We start from the raw sequence: 22,662 nt of genomic DNA, 5'->3' as shown, positions 1-22,662 counted from the left end.
CTTTGTCGGTATCGGTGGTAACGGTATATCGAATTCCAGGCTAGAAGTTCATGTAGGTTTGAAATCCCGTAATGATACGCTTCCGGAACAGATCCGACTTCTTGGTACTCCCACGTCGGGCAATACTATTACTTCGGTGTCGAGCCATTACCGAGACCATATCGCGTGCTTATTTGACCCGTCATAGTAATTGCGAGGGGCCTGTAGGGGGAGATACCGTTCAGAGCAATCGAAGCGTCCTTCTCTCTATTGAGCGCTTTTTTCCTGTTCCCTTCTCCAGATGCATTCTCAAGTATTCTGTGCTAGACTCCCGATCGTCTATCGTTCGTAAGACCTGATAGGCAGCCTCGATCTCCAACTCCCCCACCCCCTCTCACCTCAGCAATCCTTGTACCTATATGCTTCCGTATGATGAGAGGATCACCTTCCGAGGTTGCCCTTCTCGCGGTATCTCCCGTCTCTCAGGCTTCTCGCTACGATTCGCTATCTTCAAAGGCTTCAGACACGAAGGGGAAGAGTCGCTCCCAAACGATTCGAAACACACGAGGAGGACGACCCATTGTGGTGGCTGGTCACTTGGATAATTCCCAACGTTCTACTCCTGGTCTCTCAAGCGCCGACGGGAACCTTAGTTCTGGATAGCGGTCACGGGGTCGACGCTGAGCCACTGACGGGCAGATTCGAAGGAGGGCCGGGAACTTCAGCCGGAAAAACGAAGAGACCGGGACCCGACCATTCATTCTTCTTGTCTGTCTCCTAGATTGCTTGTGATAGGTTGAACGGAAATCTCGAGAGGAATTACCTATCAGAGATGTGTTGGAACTTGGAACAGCTGCCTGAGGCTTTCCAGTGAGACGGTGCGAGGGCCGGGATCGGATCGAAACGCGAATGAACCATCGTGGAGAAATTATCTTCGAAATTCCGCTGTTCCCGAAAATTCCTGGAGTTTTCGGAATAAGAAAATGAAGACACCGCCGCGACGTTGACATCGAGCCGGGAGGATGGCGAGAAATCCTTACTCCTCGCCTCACGTGCCGTCACGCGTGAAACGGTCTCGAAATCAGGCTTTCGGGGAGATACCATCCATATATACATACATCGTGTCCCACCGACTCGTCGACATTGGAGAAAACGGGAATATCAGATGCCAGTGCTCGAAGTTTATTCTGCACGTTCCGTAATGATGTGCTCCCAAAACAGATCCATCCACTTGGTACTCCTATGTCAGTCCATTCTACTTCTTGTACAACCCGTAGCCGAGACCATATCCACCGTATCCGCCGTAGCCGAGACCGTATCCACCGTATCCGAGGCCGTATCCACCGTAGCCGAGACCGTATCCACCGTAGCCGAGACCGTAGCCTCCATAGCCGAGACCGTATCCTCCATAGCCGAGACCGTATCCTCCGTAGCCAATGAGGCTGGCTTGGGAACACAAAGCCACGAGGGCCAAGGCAGCAACGAAGCACTGAAAGCAGGGGGACGTTAGCCTCAGATTCTCTCTCGGACACTCCGAGCTTCGATTTCATCGATGCATTTGGGTACTCACGATCAGCTTGCTCATGTTTGTTCGAGTTGAGGATCGATTGTGTTGTTTTCGGGACGTGGTACTGCATCTTAAATAGTTTGTCCACATGAGAGAGGGCCTCCGTGAGCGAACTCCATTTTGGCAACTCCAAATCTTAAGCTTGTTTCAGAAAGGGTGGAGCCCCAACCTTGGAGAAATCTTCCGGAGATCCGAAGAAGACGGAGCTAGGTCGCCTGCGTTCGATTCGAGCAAATCAAGTTCAAGCTGTCGCGAGGCTCACACGGTATGCACAAAATTAACAATCTCGATTTGCTGGAGGAAGACGCTCGGCTCTAGTTCTACGACTTTATTTCGCTGCGCCCGTATCGAAACGCGGCGGAAAAACGGCGATACCGACCATGTGGAACCGAAGTTTCTGTGTTCTTCTGTATTTCGAAAGAGAAAAGGCTCCAGAAGCGGAAAAAGCTTTTTTTCCCGATTAATGTCGCGAACGACCGGTAACGAGTCATCCGATTTACCACATCAATAGCTGCGACAGAGACGGGGCGACGGCGGGGCGGGATCCGAAATCTAGAAGGATTCGCGCACCCTTCCCAATGCTGCTGGCTCACGCTTTGAGATCAGAGATCTTGGACAGCTGCCGGCACATAATGATTTCAGCAATTCGCTTTTCGGACTTCTTACGACCGTTACCATCAAGACTCGGAATTCATCTAGGGATAACTGATGAGAACGGCATGGTTCTCTCTCCATTGCTATACCAAGCCTTGCCTGGTTTTGATATTCGGAACCACAATCTGGGCGCGGGCCGTCACCACTACGGAACCGATGCCTGAGCTCCATGCAAGGAAACGATGGGCGATAACATGGCAACCGGCGGTGACGGTGCCCGGAGTTCATTGTTTTTAGGATCCCCTACGAATTATTACGCTTTTCTTCTTCCGGTCTTCTGGTTGCGGGAGGTGCCCTTGTGGCACGCGACAAACTCGTGACACGAATTTGCTTCCGTAGACTCTTCTTAGCGTTAGAACCTGCTGGCGCGTGTCTTCGTTCACTTAGCATGTCCGAAATTGTTCTGCGTCTCGCCCAGCCTCGCTCCGTCTTCCCTGAGAATTGATCAGACAGGAAACGTAATATACAGAAGATTTCTGTAAGTTACGTCGGGGATCGTGAGCAACATTCTCTAGAGCGAGAAGGGCTCCTTATTAACTCCCATTGAGGGTTTTCTGAGGATGGAATGAGATTAAGCAATCTTTCGCGCTATTCTCGCAGCTCCACTCCGAGCATTGGCACACCATCTCTGAATCGCTATTCAATATTCACGTTTCTCGGCCACCCCGCGTAGGATAGCAAAGGAACGGAGCAGATCTGGACGGGTCCTTGATTGGAAGCAGCCCATGGAATGAAGAGGATCATTTCCCGATCTCAATTTTCTCCCGGTTGCGTGGAGATGTCCCCCGATTCGGAAATTTTCTGAAGTGAGGACTTCCTTGAGTGCAAGCCCTCGATATAGTCGACAAGCTTCTTGATATGATTGTACTTCGCTGCCGCAATCACCGCAGGAGATACATTCGTCCAGTCATTCTCCCGTGCCGGAGATACGCCGCAGGCAAAAAAAAATCTTCCACAAGTTTTCTATAAAGTCGCTGCGACCAGAAAGACTCTAATCGGTCGCTGATCTTTGACTTTCAAAACCAGGGAAGCAGAGAACCCTGACGATGGATTCCGGATAATCGCTGGAGAGGAATTTCATAGTCAAGTTCCGGTTTCCAAAGAGTAGGCACGCAAGATCCTCCATCAGTCCATCAGGAATCGAATGGGATGGCGAAGGAGAATGGCACGGAAGCCACGTAGGGGTAAAATAGCTTTATTCCGCCCCATATTCCGAGGAAAAAGTGAACGACATCTGTCGATGGAGAGGATTAGCCCTGGTGACATGATATATGATGCACATTCAGCATTCAGAGGATTTGCCGTATTGAGGAACGTGTATCATTCACTAGCATGGGCTAAAATCAAATCGTTGAGAGAAGCTGAGGAATGTCAGCAGAAAAAATCAGGGGTTCTCGCTACTTCTCGCAAAAGTCCCCCAGTGGAACCGAGTGAGCAACTTCGACCAGAAGCGGACGAGTTATCCTTCCATCCGGTTTGGCGTTGAGACCCTCTGACTGAAATGATGTTCTGGCTGTTTAGAAGCCCCAGCTGCTCGCAGTAGACTTAAAATTATTGCTGCTCAGCCGGCTCCGGGAGCTTCTCTCATTGAGTCCGCGCCATGGAGAGAAGCCCATCAGGTCGCGCGCGCGGTTCATGGTGCGAGCGGTCATATGTTGGATGTGGTACGTTTTGGTGGTCATGTGGTAGGATCTGTGGTTCTAGGTGATACGAAGTTAGCCCGCGGAACAAAAGTATTTAAATCCAAGACTGTGAGCGGTGAGTAGGCATATTCAAGGAATTAGATCTTCTCCTAGGTACTTTCACCGTGGATCAGCCATGCCGATGAAAAGAGTATCGAGCGAGCCATCTGTGGGGCGGGCTTCCCGATCACCGCCGAGAGTTCGGGCACTTCTATGACTACCTGCCGGCGACCGTTGAGACTTCGTAGCCGTTGGCGGTGTGTACAAATCAGGAGATCTCCTCGCTCGGTTCTTAGATCCAGAGAGAGAGATGCACCTGATCTCTAGACGAGAGCGATGAAAATTGATGACGAGTTTTGTGCCTCTGGAAAATAAACCTGTTGCTTCAATTGACAGGGTAAGGCTGAAAACATGTTCAACAAGGCTCCCCGTCAAACGAGTTTCCACTCCAACAGTCAGACCCCTGGCCCGGGAGCATATAATCCCAAGGATCCGAAGAAAAGCGCTTCCCATGCTCTCCCCTTCGGCAAGCAGCCCGATCGGTGAGTTTCGAAAGTCCCTCGTCAGCTCGGATCCCGTCCTAAGCAGTCTGCGTCGTCTCTGTCTCGATTAGCGTTCCCGGAACGGGGATGCCAAATTTTTTCCGATGGAGGTCGAAACTCTGTCTGTAGATATCGGTCCGGCGAGCGTCCGAAACGAGGAGACTTCCTTGACTGAACGGTGCCACTGCAGATTCAAGCGGGAGGACTCGAGTCTCTCGACGGGCTCAAACTCCACGACGAGCTCGGTTCGCTCCAACTCGCAACAGATGCGGTCCGGGAGGATTCAAGAACGTCTGCGAACCTTCGAAGTCCAGATCCGAGAGCGTGATCAGATCATATCCAGGCTCAAGATGGATAAATTAGCAGCTCTGTCCCGCTATCAGGTCTTGGTAGACGCCTACAAGCAACTTAGGAGGGTGTCTGTGCAGTCGATCCCGTCTCAGAAATTACCCAAAGACATCTCGCACGAGATCATGAGAATTCTCCAGGTGGGTTTCATGTGCTACTCGATCATCGAGTCTCCCCTGCATCCGATCCATTCTTCCAATTGCCCTTCCCGGGTTTGGAATTCCGGGATCGTCCGAAATTGGGCTATAAGGAACTCTGTTGATCCAGGAAGAAAAACAGCAATCCAAGGATGAGTCGAGGCCCTCGATGTGCGAAAAAGACATCAAAGACCACATGGCGACTTTCATTGTTGAAATGGAACAGGTCGATGATCCGAGGCTGAGTGCACTGGAGAAGGAAAAAGCAGCTCTCGGAGCCGAGCTCGAAGAGGTCGGCAAAATTTTGATTTTCGAAAATGTTCATGAGCGACGTTTGCTTTCGCTGACGAGATGTCGTTCGCCCTCAGACGAAGAAACGCGTGGAGAAGCTCGACGAAGAAAATCAGAACCTCAAGAAAGAAGTCGGGGAGAGCGCGTACAGGATAGGCCAATTGACTGGGTCGCTCCGAGCTTCTGAAGCCAAAGACTCCGAAATCAAGAGTCTCACGCTCCAACTGCAACGAGCCAACGCGCTCGTGGACAGCATGAACAGCAACGCTTCAACACGAGATGACAAGCTTTTCGCGACTCTGAAAGAACTCGGTGACGTGAAAGCTACGCAGGCCGCTCTGGAGAACACAGTCGCCCAGCAAGCGAAGAAACTGGAAGAAAACCAAGCAAAATACGAACGCAACAGCGAGGGTCTCAAGGTGAGGGAATCTTTGTAGGGAGATACCAATCGATACGCGCGATCGAGTGGGCCGAACTCCAGGTTAATCTTGACGCCAACTACGAATAACTTGACCCAATTTCATGCAGGTTCAGCTCGAGTCTAAAGCGAACGAGGTCAGAGAACTCGAGCAGAGGCTGACACAGCTGACGGTAGCACTCCGCGCGAGTCAGGACGAGAGAGAAGGACTCGCGCGGGAGTTGAGCAATACCGCTGAGCACTTGGAAAAAATCATACAGGAAAAGGGAAGCCTCGCCCTCAAGTCCAACTCGGTGGAAGGAGAACTCAATAGTCTGAAACAGAAGTGCAGAGACCGCAAAGCGGAGCTGTCAGCCGCGGAAGACAGACTGAATCAGGAGAGGAGCAGGAGCGAAGAGCTGTCCAACCAATTGAACTTATCACGGATAGAATTGGAAGAACTCCGGAAAGAAGTACACAGAAGGGAGCTGGAAGCAGCCTCGGAAAGACAGACCCTACAGAATCAGCTCACTCAGAGCCAGGAGAACTTCGAGCGGCAAATCGATGAAGCGCGAAAAATGCACGAGATTCTCGAAGGCCACAGAGCCGAAACCGAGGCTGAATTAAAGTTGGCCATTAATCGTATGAGAACTCTCGAGAATCAAGTTCAGGAACGCGATGAATTACTCTCCGCGGCCCAATTAGAGAAAGGTGCGCAGTTAGTCATGCGATTGCAGATGCAATGGGTGGAATCCGTTGTGCTATATCATCAAATTATCATCTGCAGCCCTCGGATTCATCATTGACAATAATCATTTACATCATTCCACAGAGTCTCTCCGAGGAAAAGTTTCCCAGTCAGAATCTCTGAAGGGCGACTTGGAAGAAAGACTGAGTCGGGCTGAGGTGCGATGCGCTGAATTGGAGCAAGTGTCCCGAACTAATGAGGACACGGCGCAGAAGGTTCAGGATGAGCTCACGAAACTCATGACTCAGTTCGTGGACATGGAGCTATTGAACAACGCGAAAGAGGCTGAGTGAGTCGATTTCATCTCATCCCGGCAGTTTTCTTCCACCTCGCTCCGACCGGAAGATTCTCGCGACCTCGTTGCGCATTCTCGGACTCAAGTTCGATGTGGATGATCATGACCGAGATATTTTATTTTCAGAGTGAAATCTCTCCAGATGGAAATTTCCGAGCTGAAGGAACTCAATTCAGAGATGAATGATTCACTTCGAAGAGCTATGGATGAGACCGCCGCTGAGCGGGAGAAGCTCCGCGCTTTGGAAAATGAGACGTCTTCGATCAAACTTCTCCATTTGGCCACCACCGCCGAACTCGAAGAGACGAAAATCGCTCTCAGGAATGCCAGTGATGATTCCACAAAAGTGGATGCTTTAAAGTGAGTCGTCGTGCCTGTCGTGCCTCGTATTCGAATATCGATCAACGCAGGGAGCCGGAAGAAAACGAGGACACTACCTCAATATTGTTGTTCCAGATTGGATCTCGCCACCGTAGAAGCTGAGAAGGCCCGTCTCACGGCTCTCGTGAAAAGTCTCGAAGAGCAAGTCGAGAGCTGGGTGCGAGTTCGAGATTCGTTGACGAAACAACTCAACGAAAGCGAGCAGAGATATCAAGAAGCCATGGACGCCCATATGTCTCAAATGAAGCTCCGCGAAAACAACATCAAGATCCTCGAAGAGCATCTCAGTTCAGTTAAGGTTTGTGAACTACAATCGAGTGCGACTTCCCCGTATTTTCGGGGATCTCATCACCCGACCCTTTTTCGGAAGTTTCCAATAGTGCTGATTAGATTCTATCCTCTGATTGATTCAATAGTGTTAATGGCTCGGCTGAATTGCTCAGAAAATCATTTGGACATCCGATTCCAGGGAGCACACGAGGACGAACTGAACAGCTTGAAGAAAAATTCCGAACAGGACAGAGAGAGACTCAGCCGAGCGTCAGCTGATCATCTGCGCGAAGTTCAGGAGAAGTTCTCTGCAGAAAAATCCGAGCTCCTGGAAACCATGGAGAAAATCAAGATTGAAAACGAGCTCCTCAAGAGCGAAACAGCTTCCCTCATCGATGCCAAAGCATCATTCAGTCTGCAGCTGCAGGCGAAGGAGTCAGAAGTTCTGCATCTTCGGAATAAGGCGGCCGAGGCAGACTTCTACGGGAGCAAGTGCCGTGAACTCGAGAACCAGTCTCTGCAGATGCGGGAGAACATCGCCATCCTACACGAAGACGTGCAGGCCACGAGACAAGAGCTCATTGAGGTCCAACAAGCTTTGGAGAACGCGAATCGCGCGAACGAAGCCCACGCCATGTTCACCTTGGCTGTCATCAACTCGGGCTCGGGAGGCCAGCAGGTTGAAGCTCTTCAGACCGAGAACGAGAACCTCAGACATCAGTTGTCGACACTCAATGAGCTCATGGACAGGCTCGAAACCGGAATCGAAACCTCAGAAGCGAAGAATTCCGTGTACGTGAAGTCGTGTGCTCAAATGCAGGAGCAAATCCAACGGCTCGTGGGTCACAGCAACAACAAGCAGCGTATCCAGTACGTGGGTAAACTGCAAACGGAGAATCGAGAACTGAAAGAAGAGCAAGCTAAGCTGCGGAGCAAAGTTGATGCTATGCAGAAAAAAGTGTCGCAGATGGAAACACAATTACGCAAACAGAAGGACAAAGAAAATCGTCTGGACACCATGGCCGGAAACACCATGTCCGTGACGCAGAGCAGATATTATTGAACCGAGTTTCAAGACACATATCCGATTCAGAGATTTAGTTCATAGACGGAATACGCAGTCAGAGAGAGGGTTCGACGGGCTCAAATTTTTGTACATAATATGGTGGGAATTCCCAGCTCGCTGAATCGAGAGTTTCGATATCGCGAAACCGCATTATCTCACTATCGAATGACCGTATGGTGAATGGTGACGAAAGTTTGCTATGTGACCTTCTCAATGGAAAAGCTTGATAACAGTTTCATCAGAGAGAAAATAGACTTTGTCAAAAAACCGGGATTCCCCTCTTCTCTTTGTGGTCGACGATGCTCTCAGTAGAATCTTCATTACGTACAGGAGGGAACTATTTTCAGGGTCGAAGTTCCTGTTCTGACGACCAACCTCCAAGCGTCCGTGTGTGTGTAGGATGTAGAGTACAGTTTTCCTATTACTTCCGGAAAGGCCACTGATTGGAAACCTGGCTCTCACGACGTCGGTAGCGTTCTTTGCTCGTTGTTGGCCGTTTTCGCGTCCGTCGACCTCGTCTGTGCCAGTTCCTTGGTTTTCGATTCGGTCGCTTCCATCTCCTCCGTTCTTCTCGACTTCCTCTCGGTGCTGCGGAAACGGAATTTGAGCTCTTATCGTGAAAGGCAAGGTAAAGGTTTCGAATGAGAATGAGCTACTCACTGGAGCAGAATTTTCATCTCGTGGAAGGTGTTTGGTAGCTCTTTGCCGAAAGTCTCAGGAAGCGATAGGGAGCAGAAGGCCGCGATCGCCGTAAGAACCAGAGCCAGAGCCAGCGGAACCCACTCAGCCGTGATGATAGACTTGACGAGAAAAAGTCAACATTAAATCAGTCGAGGGTAAGCGATGGCCTCGATGTGACACCGAGAATTCGAGAAGCCCTCGGGACAAATAGAGTAAAAATTCGTTCCAGGGGATCTGTTGAGTTGTTTGACGGATAATAATCAGCGGCGTATGTTGCTCGGACTCACGAAAGCCAAGAGGAAAGGTGCGACCACGGCCCCGATTCGCGACGCCGTCTGTGAAGTGCCGATCGCTACTGAGCGGACTTTCGTAGGATAGCACTCAGCAACGTGGACGGCTAAGCAGTTGTACAGCACGATGAAGGCGAGCTTGCCAACATTCGCGATTAGCATCTTGATGGTAGCTGCACCTATGGAGACGGCTAGAAATTTTCATGGCCCATCTCGATGAGCCCGGAGCTGGGCTCCAAAGACCCGATACATTCAATCGGTTTTGTTTTGTACGCATGTCGATCTCACCTTCCGGACATGACATCAGAGCGGCTGTGGCTATAATCGCTGAGGTGTAGAAGAAATTATATACCGGTTTCCTGTGGTAAGTCTTCACGATGTACCATGCGGATAGCGTGGCAGGAATCTCGATGAGACCCATGTAGATGACGCTGAGATACGAGTCTTCGCTGATTTCGACGATGTAGTAGATCATCTGATAGTACACGAGGATCACTACAAGGCTGAAAAGAGTTATCAGTATTGCTCCTTCTCTCGAGCTCCCCTCGAGATTGCTTCAGAGATCGCAAAATGGGAAACGAAGACGCGGGGAACGCAGAGTATATCGCTATGTGTCAAATGGAGCATCGGAGACGCAGTCTCGGAGGACGGGTGAGTTCAATACCCACAATTGGATCCAGAAAGACGTTGTGAGGATCATAATATGTTTCTCTCGAAGGAGATCGCGAATGCTCCCTTTCTTCATATGCGTCTCCTGTGGATAATGTGGAGGCATATGAGCACAGATCAAATCCCGAGGACGCCCTGCGATTCCAATCCGGGAGCCGGACATGAGGGCGATCGTCTCGGCAATGGGTGACCTACGTGCATGAGGGCTCCTCTCGTGGTTTCGACGATGAGATCGACGTCGATATTGGGATCGAGTTTGTTCCGTTCGACTATCTGATGAAGTATCTGTCTTGCCTCCTCGAACCTGCCCGCTGAAAGCAGCCACTTGGGGGATTCGTCAACCACACTGAAAACTTGAGATTGAGCGAGCGCCTCCGAGGAAAAATTCAGCGCATCCGACTGGAGTGCAATACCAGGTCATATCATTTAGACGATGGCATGGTACTTTACGGCACCGAATCGATGGAATAACGAACATTGCCAGATACAAGAAGAAGAACTCGGGGAGCACGACGAGTCTTTGTATCCAAACCCAGTCTCGCACGAAGTACGTCACCAGAGGTGTCGCAAGCATGCCGATGCACCATCCGAGATCCTGACCGACAGTCACTACCGCCCTCTGTCCCGATCCGACGGACTCGACAGCTGACAGGGAAGATGACCCATCATTGGGGATCAGTTCAATTCTCCATTCCTTATTCGCTCCATGTGTGGGCAATGGCGACTACGAATTCATGCTCACCCAGAGTGTTCGCCATTCTTTTCCCTCCGTGACCCATAGCCGCGATAAAACGCAGAAAGCAGAACCAACCGAAGGCTGGAGTGAATGAGCTCGCGAAGCCGCTCATGATCGTGATTACTTGAGCCGCAATGAAAGACGGTTTACGTCCGTACCAGTCTGAGACTAGCGCGAACACGAAGCATCCGACGAGCATGCCGAGCATCAGCATTCCCTGTGCGAGGGAAACTATCCACGCTCTGTCACAAACAGCGTTCCACTGAAAACGTAAAGCTGACGGTCGATCCGACTTGGAGATGATTTTCCTTCATCGGGAAAGCGATATCAATCACGAGGAAAAAAGGAAGAGCCTACCTCTTCGATTAGAGTGCGTTTGTGGATCCTGTGATCGTAGTCCCATTCGATGCACTTGATGACCTGCTCGTCGTCCTTGAAATAGCATCGATTGTACGTGCTATTTACCGCAGGTTCAGGGGGCAGCGTGATCGCCCACGTCTTGCACGTAAAGTCCAATTTCGGGGCCATGAAACTCATGCTCATCACGAATAGGCCAAACGGCACGTGACCCAGTATAGCTATCAGGAATATCCTCGTGTGCCACGGCCCGACTTCCCTAAATATCTCCTCCATCACTGATTATCCGGATTCTCTGAGCCGCTCTCGGTGCTTGACGCAGCTGACCGTCTCACGCAGCTCAATGCATCGTCATGTCGTCAGAAATCAACGAAGTTCCTGCGCATCATCATCAGCAGCGTCGTCTAACTCAGCTTAAAAGCTGCGGCCGTAGGCCAACAGACTTGCGAGCTTGACAGCGTGCTCTAGAGAGATGGTCCTCGTGTCAGGAAATTTCCGGGAAAGAGAATTCGTGTGAAGGATGGCCATTGCGTCGTCGATGGCTGCTTCGACGACCGTGAGGACTCCTCCCCGCTACCGACAACTCTCATTTTGAGATTTACACGACCGAGAGGCTAGATCGCTGGAAAAACGAATGTTAAATCTTATATTTCTTCTAGAGCTCGGACCTCTGTAATCGGAGAACATTCAGCGAGCGTCATGAGTGGCTTTTCAGTGCGGCCGGCTGGACTGGAAGACCGAGAGAAGGGAGAGTTTCCATGTGGAATCCTGCATCGGAAGAAGTGCCGAGGTCCCCTGCAGCGTGTTGGTTCGGTGGGACCTCACATCAGGCCCCTGTCCATAAAGAACCTTTGGCTGATTTGTCCTGTTATAGGACTCCGAGAGCTGCTCAAGCCGTCGCCTATCGATTGAGTTTCGCGGAAGCTCCTACGCTGCACTGCGTATTAAGGCTCTCCGGGACCGGAGAGGCCGGGTTCTGGCCACAAATAGGTTCATGAGGGGGCATATCGGGTTCGTCAAACAAGGGACTTCCTCGCCAGCTCCAGAGGGCAACTTTTCCGGAAGACATGGGCATCTTCAGTGTTTTTCCTTCGATAACTCCGCGTAGTCTGAGCAGCGAAGCATTCGGAATGCTTCCCGGGAAAATACGGAACATGAAATGTAGATGAGTCAGGGATAGCATGAGGAGCGACTGCGGATTCAGTCAGTCGCTCCAATATTCGATTTTCAGTAATTCCCGGAGAGGGGAAGACGGCACTTCAACTGAAGCAGACGGAAGCGGAGCAGCCTCCGGTATGAGCAACGGCGCGGAGGAGCCCAGCTCACTGCGATACCGTCGACGTAAGCTGCATCTCGAAGTGAATACTGCTTTCTGTTCAGAAAGGATTTCCATTAGAGGGGGATGCCCACCTATTGATCCGGGAGAACTCCGAGATGTCTGGATGTTTTCCGAGCATCTCGATGGTTCATCACCATGAGCCCGGCTCGGAGACGACGGGTTTTGGGCCGGAAGGTCATCAATCATTGCCCTGATTGCTAGGATCCGCGTTTTCGAATGAACCTCTTGGATTGGTCGTGTGCAACACTGGGTTCTTGGATAAGACAACACTGATTTCTGCAGCGTCTCATGCATAAGGCTCTGCGGCGCCGAGGTTGGGGCAGGACTTACGAAAGCAATCTTGTAAGACGTAGACTTTCACTGCGATGTCAAGACTTGGTTTCTAAATCATTCACCTACACGTCATGTATCACATTGGTAAAATCGCGTATGAAGTCGGTCCTTGGCATATCGTCGGACTCACCTTCTCAGCGGATCAGTGCCCGTAGAACGGTCTGGACCGGCTTCCAGCGGCATTGTTCCCAAAGTGTGTTCTTCTCCGTCCGTCGACTCTTCCGTTTAATGGACCTTCAGAGTCCGGTCTATTGCGACGAGAAGGTGAACAGATTGTATAGAATGGAAGGAAGAGGAGAAAGAGTTGGGAGAAGAGTATAAATAGGGGAAGGTGTCATAGTGTCAGTCACCTAAGGAAGGAACTTGTGGAGTTCTCGAAGTCGTTTGTCAGTATTCTTCGGCTATGCTTCAGATCGATACAGTCATCCGCAAACCACATTTTCGCTCAAGTGAAAATGAACGCTTGCGGCAGAAGAAGGAGAATCTAAGGCAAATTTCATAGCCTACTTATCCGATGCTATGCAAAGAGTTACGCCTTTTGACTTTCGAACATTCCGATCAACACGATGCCGTCCGCGCCGCCGCGTCCACCGGATTTCCTATGAAAGTTGGGAGAAAGCTTGATCCAGAAATAACTCACTCACGAAACGTCGTCGACTACATAAGTGAGCTCCGTCTCCGGTGACAGTGTCAGACGTCACAAGACCACGAAGAGTAGATGCAGCACGGACAGTGCTTCGCATTCAGTTCGGTTAGATACATTTCTTGGGAAGCCTGGAACCGTGACTCTCTAAGCTTTTGCGAACTTCCTCGCAATCTAGTAAATTCGGAGGAGATTCTCATTGTGCTCGAGCCTCGATCCCGTGTCTGTGGCATGTTCGCGTGAATCTTTCCTGTGCGTCTCGCTCAAACCGCGATCCGGTGTCTAGTGGTTTTGCTGCTCCGAGTGAACTCCGGAAAAAGAATCCCGAGGAATACTTAAGGTTCCGCTTCTTAGGACTACCCACGGCCCCGCTCCCCAGGAATACCCACCGACTAGTTTCCCCGCAGATGAGACCATGATATTCGGGAGGGGAAAATCGCACGTCCTACTCGTGACTCTCGCCTTAGCCGGTGCTCTGTACCCGGTCCATGCGACGGAACCGAATCAATTGGATTATTATTCCGCGGAACAGGACGTTAACAACTCTTCGGTTGAAGTCGACTCGAATGAGCCCCAAGCTGATGAGACACAATCTTCCGCGAGCGCTCATGCCGCCGCTTACCTTCCGTTTCCTCCCCCGCCCCCGCCACCGCTCCAGCCGCTGTACGGTCCGCCGAGACCGATCCTGCCGCCACCCCCATCGGTCTACGGTCCTCCGAGACCGATTCCGCCCCCCGCGCCAATCTACGGCCCTCCGAGGCCGATTCTGCCGCCCGCGGCGCCGTTGCTCAGGCCCGTAGCAGCTAGACCTGTGTACCATCCAGCTGCAGCCGGGCCGCTTCCCCCTGTGCCGCTTCCACCGGGCCCCGTTTTCCACCCTCACGCACCGCCTCCGCCAGCGGTGCTGCAAGTGCGGGGCTCACCGGTGCCGATTCCGGCGTTCCCACCCGCCCCAGCACATCCACCTAGACCGGTCCCGATCGCGGTGGCGCCCGCACCAGTCGCCCCAATCGTTGTGCCTCCCCGACCCGTAATCCATTATAATGGACCTGCTCCACCTGCTGTCGCTCAGGTTCCGCAGCATGTTGTATATCACAGGCCCTACGTCGTGCCCCCACCCGCGCCGATACTTCTACAGAAGGTGAGTCTCTGAAGTCGGATCCTGTGTCCTCCCGGAGCTCGAGGGTTTTGGGTGGAATCTGATAATTCTATCCCCGTGAGCCATTCCAGTGGATTTTTCAACGGCCGAGGAAGTGCTCGTCTATCTCATAGCCCCCTTTGTGGTTCCGTTTTGTCAATAGTCGTGAAGCTACGTCCTCCCAAATCGACGAACATATCAGAGGGCTGCTAGTTCATAAGGAATCGCTCACGTTCTAGGGCTGGAGTTCTTCTTTGCCCTCCCGAAAGTCTCGAGCAGGGAGAGCCCTCCATATAAGAGGGAAGAGTACCACAGGCTTGGCGGAAAAGAATCCGCTTGATAAATTGACATTTTAGATCACACCCTCCGAGCATCTCTAATTCTTGTGTACAAGCGAACTGGCTGCACCGCGCGAATATTGGGGTGCTCGACTCACCATTCCGAATCCGATCTGATCATTCGTTCCAGATAATCGAACCCGTGGTGGTTCACCATCCACCGCCGCCTCCTCCTCCTCCTCCCGTTTTCTTCAGAAGACCCATAGTGTACAGACCACCTCCCCCTCCGATTGTCGTTCAGCGACCAGTCCATCCCCACCCACCGCCAATGATTCATCCCATGCCGATGATGCCTCCTCCACAGAGACCCATAGTCCTCGAGAAAGTTCACACGCTCACCGGCTGTCAGATAATGGCGGTAGGTAGAAACTGTCAATGAGTTATTTCCTAATTTAGGGTTGAGAACTTTTTCCGTTTCGATTTTTATTGAGCTCCTTCCTCTATTCTGTAGCATAAGCCCGAAGTCGAAGACGTTCCGAAAACGACGACAACGACCTCCAAACCTCCAATGATGCCCATACCCGTTCCGATGCCGGTTCCCATGATCCCGATGCCAAAATCGCATCATCACTTCCACAATGTTTTCAAGTAAGATCGTCTCGAGGGCTTTTGGATCCTTTCGATTCTAGTCCAGAAAATCTATCCGCTGAAGAGCGCGAGGTGATCCACTTGCTTCCCACAGGTACCCCCTCATGCCTCACGATCACCATCATCACGTAGAAGTCCATGATCACATCGACGATCATCACCACCATCACCATGACTCGTGGGAGAGCCACGAAGAGGAAGACAGTGCTCCGAAAGGAAAATGGAAGTTTGGAAAGCTGTTCAAGAAAGGCTCGAAAGGCGGCAAGAAAGGCAAAAAAGAAAACAAGAAAAAGTTCGGTCTGTTCGGCTGATGCCTGCGAGACGTCGCTCGCGCGAGACATTTGTATCAATTGTTGTGATCTTGTAATGTACTCTCCTGTATATGTTGTGATATTCCGTCTGACTGAGAAGAGAAAGAATTGAGAGCCTATCGGAACGAATTGTGTATTTTCTTCCGATTTTTCCCGCTGCAATATCTCGTCGCCGAATCAGCGAGCGCTTCGATTGATTGTACCCTCAAATCGATCGAACCGTATTTCCAGATTGTACGTCGCCGTGACGTGAAGGCATAATCTCTGGATTGAGTTGCCCATAGAGACTCGATAGTCTTCTTCAATGTAACCTCGTATTCCATATCGTTAGAGCACGGAACGTTTCCATAATTCAAGGAGAATGGGTCGATTTCCGCGTAGAAATCATTCTCCCCAGCCTGAAAGCGATCTCGGGGAAATCGGCATCGGAATTCTTTCTCGGAACATCTCTGTCGATAGTACACGAAAACTCGACCCACTCAGTGCACGATCACGTCGATTGAATTTTCGAATAATCGAGCTAAAATGATGTCATATTTCTGAGGCTATGGAATCGCTCCGAATCTCCGTCTTCCATGCGGGTGAGGGCATCAGCCCAAGGCGAAACGGGTCGTAAATTGGATCAGCAGCAGATCTCCAGAGGAGGATTTCGTATTGCCCGCGCGCATGGCCGGCCGCCTGCCTGGCAGCTCCTCCGGGAGCTCTCTCCTCCCTATATAGTACCTCCTCCCTCTCTCAGGAAGGCGTGTGAGTCATATCAGCTGACTACGATTTCACGTTGTGTCACTGCGTGCCCGGAGCTTTTGCATTTATATAATATTGAGACAGGCTAAACTTGGGCTCGACTCAAGTCCACTATCTAGTCAGGAAAGTTTGCCTTCAGCGGGACCCGGAAGCATTGAGCTAGAATCGTGTGTGGCATCTCAGGGATCAGATCATCCAAAGGAGTGAATCCTTCAGGTTGGTAGCATCGATCGGGATGTTTCGATCGCGATCGAAGTTTCTTGTCAGATACGACGAGAGTTTCAAAACGGTATGAGAGTCGCGAGCAATACCCCCTCCGATACCGATGTTCTCAGTGATATATATTCCTATTCGGTCTCGTGAAATTTCCACTTCCTCCCGCTGTAGTTTCCGTTATGGATCCCAAACAGATGTATCCACAAGGCAAAGAGCCAACAGCACCTTCGGCTCCAATGTACGATGCTCCACCTCCGTACGCTCCGCCTGGCTATCCAGTACCCTATGTGAGTTTCGCGTGGGCAATCCTAACCTACTTTCTAATTTAATTCAAACGCGTTAAGATGAATCATTCAATTGATTCAATAGGAACCCGTCATTCCTTGAACTTGACGGAAATTTATCCTCCAGAGTTCCCCGTATCCACCGGGACCTGTTCCCCCTCAACCCATGTATCCTCCACAAGCCTATGTAAGTCGCCGATGCTCGATACGAGGAAGACGACGATCCATATGTATTCGCCTATATCTGAGAGAGTTTTCCCCCGCTCGAATTCTGCCGATGGATCTAATCCGAATCTCTGGAACAGGGCTATCCACCAATGGCACAACAACAGTATTATCCGCCCCAGTATCAGTCTCACCCGACGATGCCGCCTCAGCAAATGTTGCCGCAACAGGTACTTACAGCTTATTCACCCCCTACTGCGCACAAAAAAAATCCTTTATCTTCGAGGATTCAACGGTATCGAAGTGAGCTGCTGACGAACTCGATAGCTCGACTTTCATGCATAATCCGTCGCCATTGGTTTATCGATTAACCTCCCCAGGTACCCGTCGCTCAGAGCCATTACGTAGTTCACGCTCAATTCGATGCTGCAGCTCGTTTCAATCAGCACTCTGCACCGACGATTCCCGTGAGTTCTCGACGCCGCGACCCGAGAGGCATTTAAAGATGATCCGCCGATGAATTCTATCAACGGATCTGGCACAGCTTCGACGCTAATTTCTCCTGGTCTCCTTCAGCCCCCTCCTCCCGGCTGCATGCCCAACGAAGCTCAGAGGGCCATGATGTCTGGTCAACCCACGACCGTGATCGCACAGCAGAAGAAAGGTGGTTTCTTCTCTGGGAGCGGAGGCGGAGGTGTGAAGTTCTGGTGAAAGGCTGAGGATTTGATCTCATCGGAGGATCGATTTCTTTGCTCATTAGAGGAAACCATCGTAGCGGATCGCACACGAGACTTCGAGTTTACGGAGTCCCGGTGAGCAGGCTCCGTTAAGAATAGATTCAGGGGTTTTATTTCGCTGGAGTTTTCCTGATGAACCCGGAAGGGACTCGCGGAGCTTCGGAATCCTCCAAGGGTCGGGAGATCCTGCTTGTACAGTAGTGAATTTCGGATAATAAAGGAGATTGAGTGATCGTAATTGTGAGTTTTGAATGTTTCCTGCTCGATATCCTCCGCGAAATTTAACGGCTCCTGGCCAATCTGGGACTCGGAGTTCTGATACTTGTCAGATACCGACGGAGAAGTAATCGTGCCTCCTCGTTGAGATCGGAACGCTGGAGCATGAGAGCTCCTAGAATTCGGCCGTGCTCCCGGCACTGAAAGACTTGGGAAAAATAAATCCGATCAGAGGCCTTCCCGAGAAAACAATGAAGTGGAGGTCGGTGTCCCGAATCTAGTCAAAACAAAATCGATTGATCGACGATGGGGTGCTTTTTCTCCCGGAGGAGGCCGAAGGCGGTACCGGCCGGACCTCATAAGGTTCAAGAGCCGACGTACAGAAAACGACGTACTAGCGACAGTCAGTCATTGTCCACCGATGATTCTGCCAAAAGTAAGCCCCGTCAGATCGTCGGGGAATACGAAATGTCGAGCGCGGAGAAATCATATAAAGCTCATCTGAGGGCTAAGGTCCGAGAGGTCCAAACAAACCTCGAACTCAATGCGTGTCCGACGGCAAAACTTTCGGATTTTGAAGTTCTTGGCTACCTCAGTAAAGGCGCATTCGGTATGGTGTTCAAAGTGCAGCATGTCTCGACCTACGAAGTTTTCGCGTTGAAAGTACAATCGAAGCAGGACGTCGTCCATCGGCGGAAAGTCGAGCAGGTTGTCATGGAGAAGAAAATTCTCGCCGCCGTAGACCACGTCTTCATCGTGAAGTTGCACTACGCGTTCAAGGACAACGCGGCGCTGTTTCTGGTGCTCGAACTAGCGCCCTGCGGCGATTTCCTCAGACTTCTAGCTCAGAAGGGTCACCTCGACGAGGAGCACGCGAAAGTCTACGCGGCTCAGGTCATTCTGGTGTTCGAGTACCTGCACGCAGCCCACATCATGTTCAGGGATTTGAAACCCGAGAACATCCTCGTCGATGAGACAGGCTACCTGAAAGTGACCGATTTCGGTTACGCGAAACGGGTGGTCGGCAACACATCTTCTTTCTGCGGGACCTTGGAGTACCTCGCACCGGAACAGGTCTTTAAGCGACCGTATTCGAAGAGCGTCGATTGGTGGGCACTCGGAGTGCTGATCTACGAAATGCTCCACGGACACTCGCCTTTCGCGTGTCCTGGGGACGATGACAGATTGATAGAACGCATCAAGAAAGACGACGTCCAATTCGATCCAGCCATACCGCTGTCGAATGAGGCAAAAAGCATTCTCGTCGGTCTCCTGGATAAGACTAGCACGACGCGTCTCGGTTCCGCGCGTTCCGGAGCCGACGATATCAAGAGACATGAGTGGTTCGCCACTATCCAGTTTGTAGAAGTTTATAAAAAAAACTATCCAGCCCCATTCGTGCCGAATAACCAAGTTCGGCTCAAAGCATTTCGCCGAGAGGATATACCGACTGCGGCCACAGAGCGCTACAAAAATGATTTCGCCGAGTTCTAGAGGGATGTTTCGGAAGAGATTCCCTGCCAGCTTCCTCGCACCAGCGGGAACGAGGCGCGTGATATTCAACCTGACCAACTCCAAATACTTGATCCGACCGATAATGATCAATTAATATATCTGTGTTTTGTATAGTTATGTGATAGCCGTGTACGAAATCCGTCGTGAATTTTTATAAGGAGGTGGTAGATGATCTTCGAGCGAGCGATTTTCATCAAACGTTGCTCTAATTATTAGTAAGCACGATCGCAGCTCGGATACGTGCCAATTGGTGAATGAACGATATTCCGCGTAGCTAGAATTCGAATCCAAATCGATTGATTTTTCGGGTGCCAGGTTGCGAGTGGTCTTGCCAGCTCGTCGACGACATCAGATAGCGGAGAGCTATGAGGTCTGAGAATTGGGTCCGAGCATCTAATTGGAGATTTTTAGGATTTGTGATCAGTGATTATCAATACTGTCACAGAACCTCTTTGGCGCGGAAACGTCCGGGAGGAACGCACGAAAAGACAACGTCCATGGAAGGCAGTATCCACGATTCGGCATGCAGGCAAAGGTACTGCACAGCCGGGGGGTCTTTCATTTACCGGGATAGAGGACTAATTGCGGAACCTTTCCCGATAGAGTGGACAGACCCGAACTGGTCGAAGCATCTATCATTAGCCACGGGATTCTCAATTGTTTTCTGTGAGTCGGGAGTTCTCGCGACGAGGATCCGAAAAGTCCGGTTTGAATTCGGGAAGGCAGATGAGCTTCTGAGTTCAACATCAAAGAAGCCATGTGGCCCATTTGTTCTCTTTCGGTCCCTGACGCTTCCGCGCAGTCTTGAATCCGGCGCGCTCGAGAACCCATGCGAGCAGAGTATTCAGGATCGGTTCTTCTGCGGAGGGAGCATGGATCAGATCGGAATACGAAAGGCTGCGATAACTCCCTGAAGGATTTCTGACCATATGGAGCAGCGAGCTTCCGTCTATCTCAGCATGACGGCGCTGAGGCAGATTGTATGGCAAGGCGAGGACTGTGAGATGAGAATCAGACGAAAGAATAGAAAAGAGTCAGCCCTTTCTAACTCACGGGGAGAAGGGACTGAATTCGATGGTCGTTCGATAATTGTAGGAGAGTCCAAGTGTGGAATATCAGACTAGCCGGAAGGCATCTGATTCATGGTCGCTCCCAAGACCTCTCCCGCATCGACTGAAGCAGAACACCATTACTCTTTTCAGAATCTTCCGAGAACAGAGAGCGCAGGAATAGAATTAGGTACGTAACGTTGTGAACCTTGAAACTTCATCAATCAATTCCTTTTATCCGAGCGGGGAAAGGATATACCGCAATTTTATCGGGATGTCTTGCCTTTCCTCAGTCGCAAGGAAGCGAACGGCAACGACGTTTGCTCGGTTTCGACCGCAAAATCCATTTGCTCGCTCCGAAACAGTCGTAGTCACGAGCAGAGACAGGCTCCGCAGACCGCCCGAATTCCAAGAACAGATACAGAAATACGTACTGAAAAATTCATCTCCGACCGACGAATCACTCAGTCAGATATCGTCTCGTGGAACTGACGAACATCTGTCGGTTCGGATCGCCGGATGCTAGGCCGCGCTTCCGTCTGAGAGTGCGATACCCTCGGGCAGGCTCCAAAATGTAACGGAAATACTACTGGCTTGGGAAGACTGGAGGTTCCCGGTGAGGAGCTCCCCTGACATCCGGAGGGAGACATCGTTCCTCGGTCATAAGCCTGGCTCGTTACGACACCCTGGACGCCTTTGTTTCTGATTTGTCTGTTGAAGTTCAGAAAGTGCCCATCCTGCAAGAATGATGGTTCCGGAAGCAAATGAGCCTGTCGTTCTCGCACCCGAAAAGAGGAAAAAACATGGGAATGAGCATAGCTCGCTGACAAGTGGTAGCTCGTGGAATCCGTCCCGAGCAGCTGTTTATCAGACCGCTCGGTAAGGGACCCTCCATGTCGGGGAAGCTGACAGTTTCATTGAAGGCGAGGCGCTAGCATGCATGAATCTCTCGTGTCTCGCTTTATTACCTGGTTCCTGTGTCTCTACATAGTGATAAGCACGTTTTTCGGGACTGCTTGGCTCAAGCAAATGTTGGTTTCTCAGCTGGAACAGCTCGCTCTCTCTCTGCTGCCGCCACCTCTGAGTACGATGATCCAGATGATGATGGGTAGATGATCGTCCGGTGAAGGAGTTTCGTTCAGAGCGCTATCAAATTCCCCTCGTGAGTATCTCCTACTGACCCGGAATGGAATACGTCTCGGAGCCGTCCTCTGTTGATTTTGGTCCGCTGCGGCGAATGCCGCGGGTATCCATTTATCCATTATGCTCCTCATAATCCCTTCCGCGTACCTGTTCTCAACGGCCGAGCGAGCGAGATGTGTCTGTACCCCCGCAGACCTTCTCTCCATCAATTAATCTGATTTTGACATTTTCCGATACCTTTGCAGCTCTCGACGTGGAACGTCCGATTGGGAGACACTGGAGAGTCGCAATCGGAAGGAGAAAGTTCAATGTTCCGATATCGATTCCCCGATAACTCTACTCAAAACGGAATAACACATCTCTTTGAGCCTCCTGACTTCACGAATATATCTGATAGGAGATAGGAGATAGAGAGCGTGATGTTGTAAATCCTTGCATCGAGAGACCATATAACCATTCTACGCTCTAGCCATAGGAAGCCTGAGCATACCCCGCGGGCATTCTCGGGGCGGTTTGTATAAGAAGCTCCGCATTCCGCCTAACGGAAAGTGTTCGATTACGGAACGTATGCTCACAGGAAAATACTAGGGAATGACACCCCGACGGCACGCCGTCGAGCGTGGAACTTTTCTGGGCAAAGATCATGGAAATCGAATCTTCTTTAGCGCTCCCCGAGAAGAATTTTGTGCCCCGATACTGCGTCCATCACTGACCGCCAAATGCCGGTTTCATGTGTTGCTTCACGGCTAATGGATCCGATCCCACCTGTGATCTCACCAAAAGTCCGAACAGGTCGGTCTAGACCGACATTGA

At 51.0% G+C, this 22,662-nt stretch overlaps 5 protein-coding genes across 5 annotated transcripts; 3 read left to right on the top strand and 2 right to left on the bottom strand.

The window, feature by feature from the left end:
* Positions 1–1,164: 1,164 nt before the first annotated feature.
* Positions 1,165–1,587, bottom strand: LOC100902315 (neuropeptide-like protein 31). Its single transcript, XM_018640109.1, has 2 exons — positions 1,550–1,587; positions 1,165–1,468 (listed from the first exon to the last, which is right to left on the bottom strand). The coding sequence occupies exons 1-2, from the start codon at positions 1,562–1,564 to the stop codon at positions 1,235–1,237; spliced, it is 249 nt and encodes an 82-aa protein (XP_018495625.1). The 5' UTR covers positions 1,565–1,587; the 3' UTR covers positions 1,165–1,234.
* Positions 1,588–4,185: 2,598 nt separating this feature from the next.
* LOC100897550 (hyaluronan mediated motility receptor) lies at positions 4,186–8,630 on the top strand. The gene is made up of 9 exons (XM_029111842.1): positions 4,186–4,424; positions 4,615–4,912; positions 5,040–5,201; positions 5,278–5,619; positions 5,729–6,308; positions 6,430–6,634; positions 6,767–7,000; positions 7,097–7,319; positions 7,491–8,630. The coding sequence occupies exons 1-9, from the start codon at positions 4,294–4,296 to the stop codon at positions 8,352–8,354; spliced, it is 3,039 nt and encodes a 1,012-aa protein (XP_028967675.1). The 5' UTR covers positions 4,186–4,293; the 3' UTR covers positions 8,355–8,630.
* A 185-nt stretch (positions 8,631–8,815) lies between these two features.
* LOC100897401 (organic cation transporter protein-like) lies at positions 8,816–11,366 on the bottom strand. Its single transcript, XM_003744749.1, has 9 exons — positions 11,091–11,366; positions 10,740–10,995; positions 10,474–10,642; positions 10,193–10,343; positions 9,997–10,082; positions 9,617–9,831; positions 9,326–9,507; positions 9,018–9,157; positions 8,816–8,945 (listed from the first exon to the last, which is right to left on the bottom strand). Exons 1-9 carry the CDS (start codon positions 11,364–11,366, stop codon positions 8,816–8,818), a joined length of 1,605 nt encoding a protein of 534 aa, XP_003744797.1.
* Positions 11,367–15,233: 3,867 nt separating this feature from the next.
* On the top strand, positions 15,234–19,636 carry LOC100909367 (cAMP-dependent protein kinase catalytic subunit alpha-like). The gene is made up of 8 exons (XM_029111841.1): positions 15,234–15,252; positions 15,740–15,766; positions 16,912–17,027; positions 17,152–17,211; positions 17,330–17,419; positions 17,570–17,656; positions 17,766–17,896; positions 18,472–19,636. The coding sequence occupies exons 1-8, from the start codon at positions 15,234–15,236 to the stop codon at positions 19,634–19,636; spliced, it is 1,695 nt and encodes a 564-aa protein (XP_028967674.1).
* Positions 16,524–18,153, top strand: LOC100902175 (DAZ-associated protein 2). The gene is made up of 6 exons (XM_003744701.2): positions 16,524–16,740; positions 16,912–17,027; positions 17,152–17,211; positions 17,330–17,419; positions 17,570–17,656; positions 17,766–18,153. Exons 2-6 carry the CDS (start codon positions 16,920–16,922, stop codon positions 17,898–17,900), a joined length of 480 nt encoding a protein of 159 aa, XP_003744749.1. The 5' UTR covers positions 16,524–16,740; positions 16,912–16,919; the 3' UTR covers positions 17,901–18,153.
* Positions 19,637–22,662: the final 3,026 nt, after the last annotated feature.

The sequence above is a fragment of the Galendromus occidentalis genome, unplaced genomic scaffold, assembly GCF_000255335.2.
Source record: "Galendromus occidentalis unplaced genomic scaffold, Mocc_1.1 scf7180000077474, whole genome shotgun sequence".
NCBI lineage: Eukaryota > Metazoa > Arthropoda > Arachnida > Mesostigmata > Phytoseiidae > Galendromus > Galendromus occidentalis.
This window is presented reverse-complemented; position numbering and strand designations above follow the sequence as displayed.

What these genes read in the sequence shown, in the direction of transcription:
- LOC100897550 (XM_029111842.1), top strand. Translation starts at nt 4,294, where the DNA reads ATGTTCAACAAGGCTCCCCGTCAAACGAGTTTCCACTCCAACAGTCAG. An exon ending in GCAACAGCGAGGGTCTCAAG is followed by an intron (nt 5,620 to 5,728) that starts GTGAGGGAATCT and finishes AATTTCATGCAG; the next exon opens with GTTCAGCTCGAGTCTAAAGC. An exon ending in AGCATCTCAGTTCAGTTAAG is followed by an intron (nt 7,320 to 7,490) that starts GTTTGTGAACTA and finishes ATCCGATTCCAG; the next exon opens with GGAGCACACGAGGACGAACT.
- LOC100897401 (XM_003744749.1), bottom strand. Translation starts at nt 11,366, where the DNA reads ATGGAGGAGATATTTAGGGAAGTCGGGCCGTGGCACACGAGGATATTC. An exon ending in AAGAATGGCGAACACTCTGG is followed by an intron (nt 10,643 to 10,739) that starts GTGAGCATGAAT and finishes CTTCCCTGTCAG; the next exon opens with CTGTCGAGTCCGTCGGATCG. An exon ending in ACGTCTTTCTGGATCCAATT is followed by an intron (nt 9,832 to 9,996) that starts GTGGGTATTGAA and finishes AACTCTTTTCAG; the next exon opens with CCTTGTAGTGATCCTCGTGT.
- LOC100909367 (XM_029111841.1), top strand. An exon ending in CTGGCTATCCAGTACCCTAT is followed by an intron (nt 17,028 to 17,151) that starts GTGAGTTTCGCG and finishes TTTATCCTCCAG; the next exon opens with AGTTCCCCGTATCCACCGGG. An exon ending in ACTCTGCACCGACGATTCCC is followed by an intron (nt 17,657 to 17,765) that starts GTGAGTTCTCGA and finishes GGTCTCCTTCAG; the next exon opens with CCCCCTCCTCCCGGCTGCAT.
- LOC100902175 (XM_003744701.2), top strand. Translation starts at nt 16,920, where the DNA reads ATGGATCCCAAACAGATGTATCCACAAGGCAAAGAGCCAACAGCACCT. An exon ending in TGTATCCTCCACAAGCCTAT is followed by an intron (nt 17,212 to 17,329) that starts GTAAGTCGCCGA and finishes TCTCTGGAACAG; the next exon opens with GGCTATCCACCAATGGCACA. An exon ending in AGCAAATGTTGCCGCAACAG is followed by an intron (nt 17,420 to 17,569) that starts GTACTTACAGCT and finishes TAACCTCCCCAG; the next exon opens with GTACCCGTCGCTCAGAGCCA.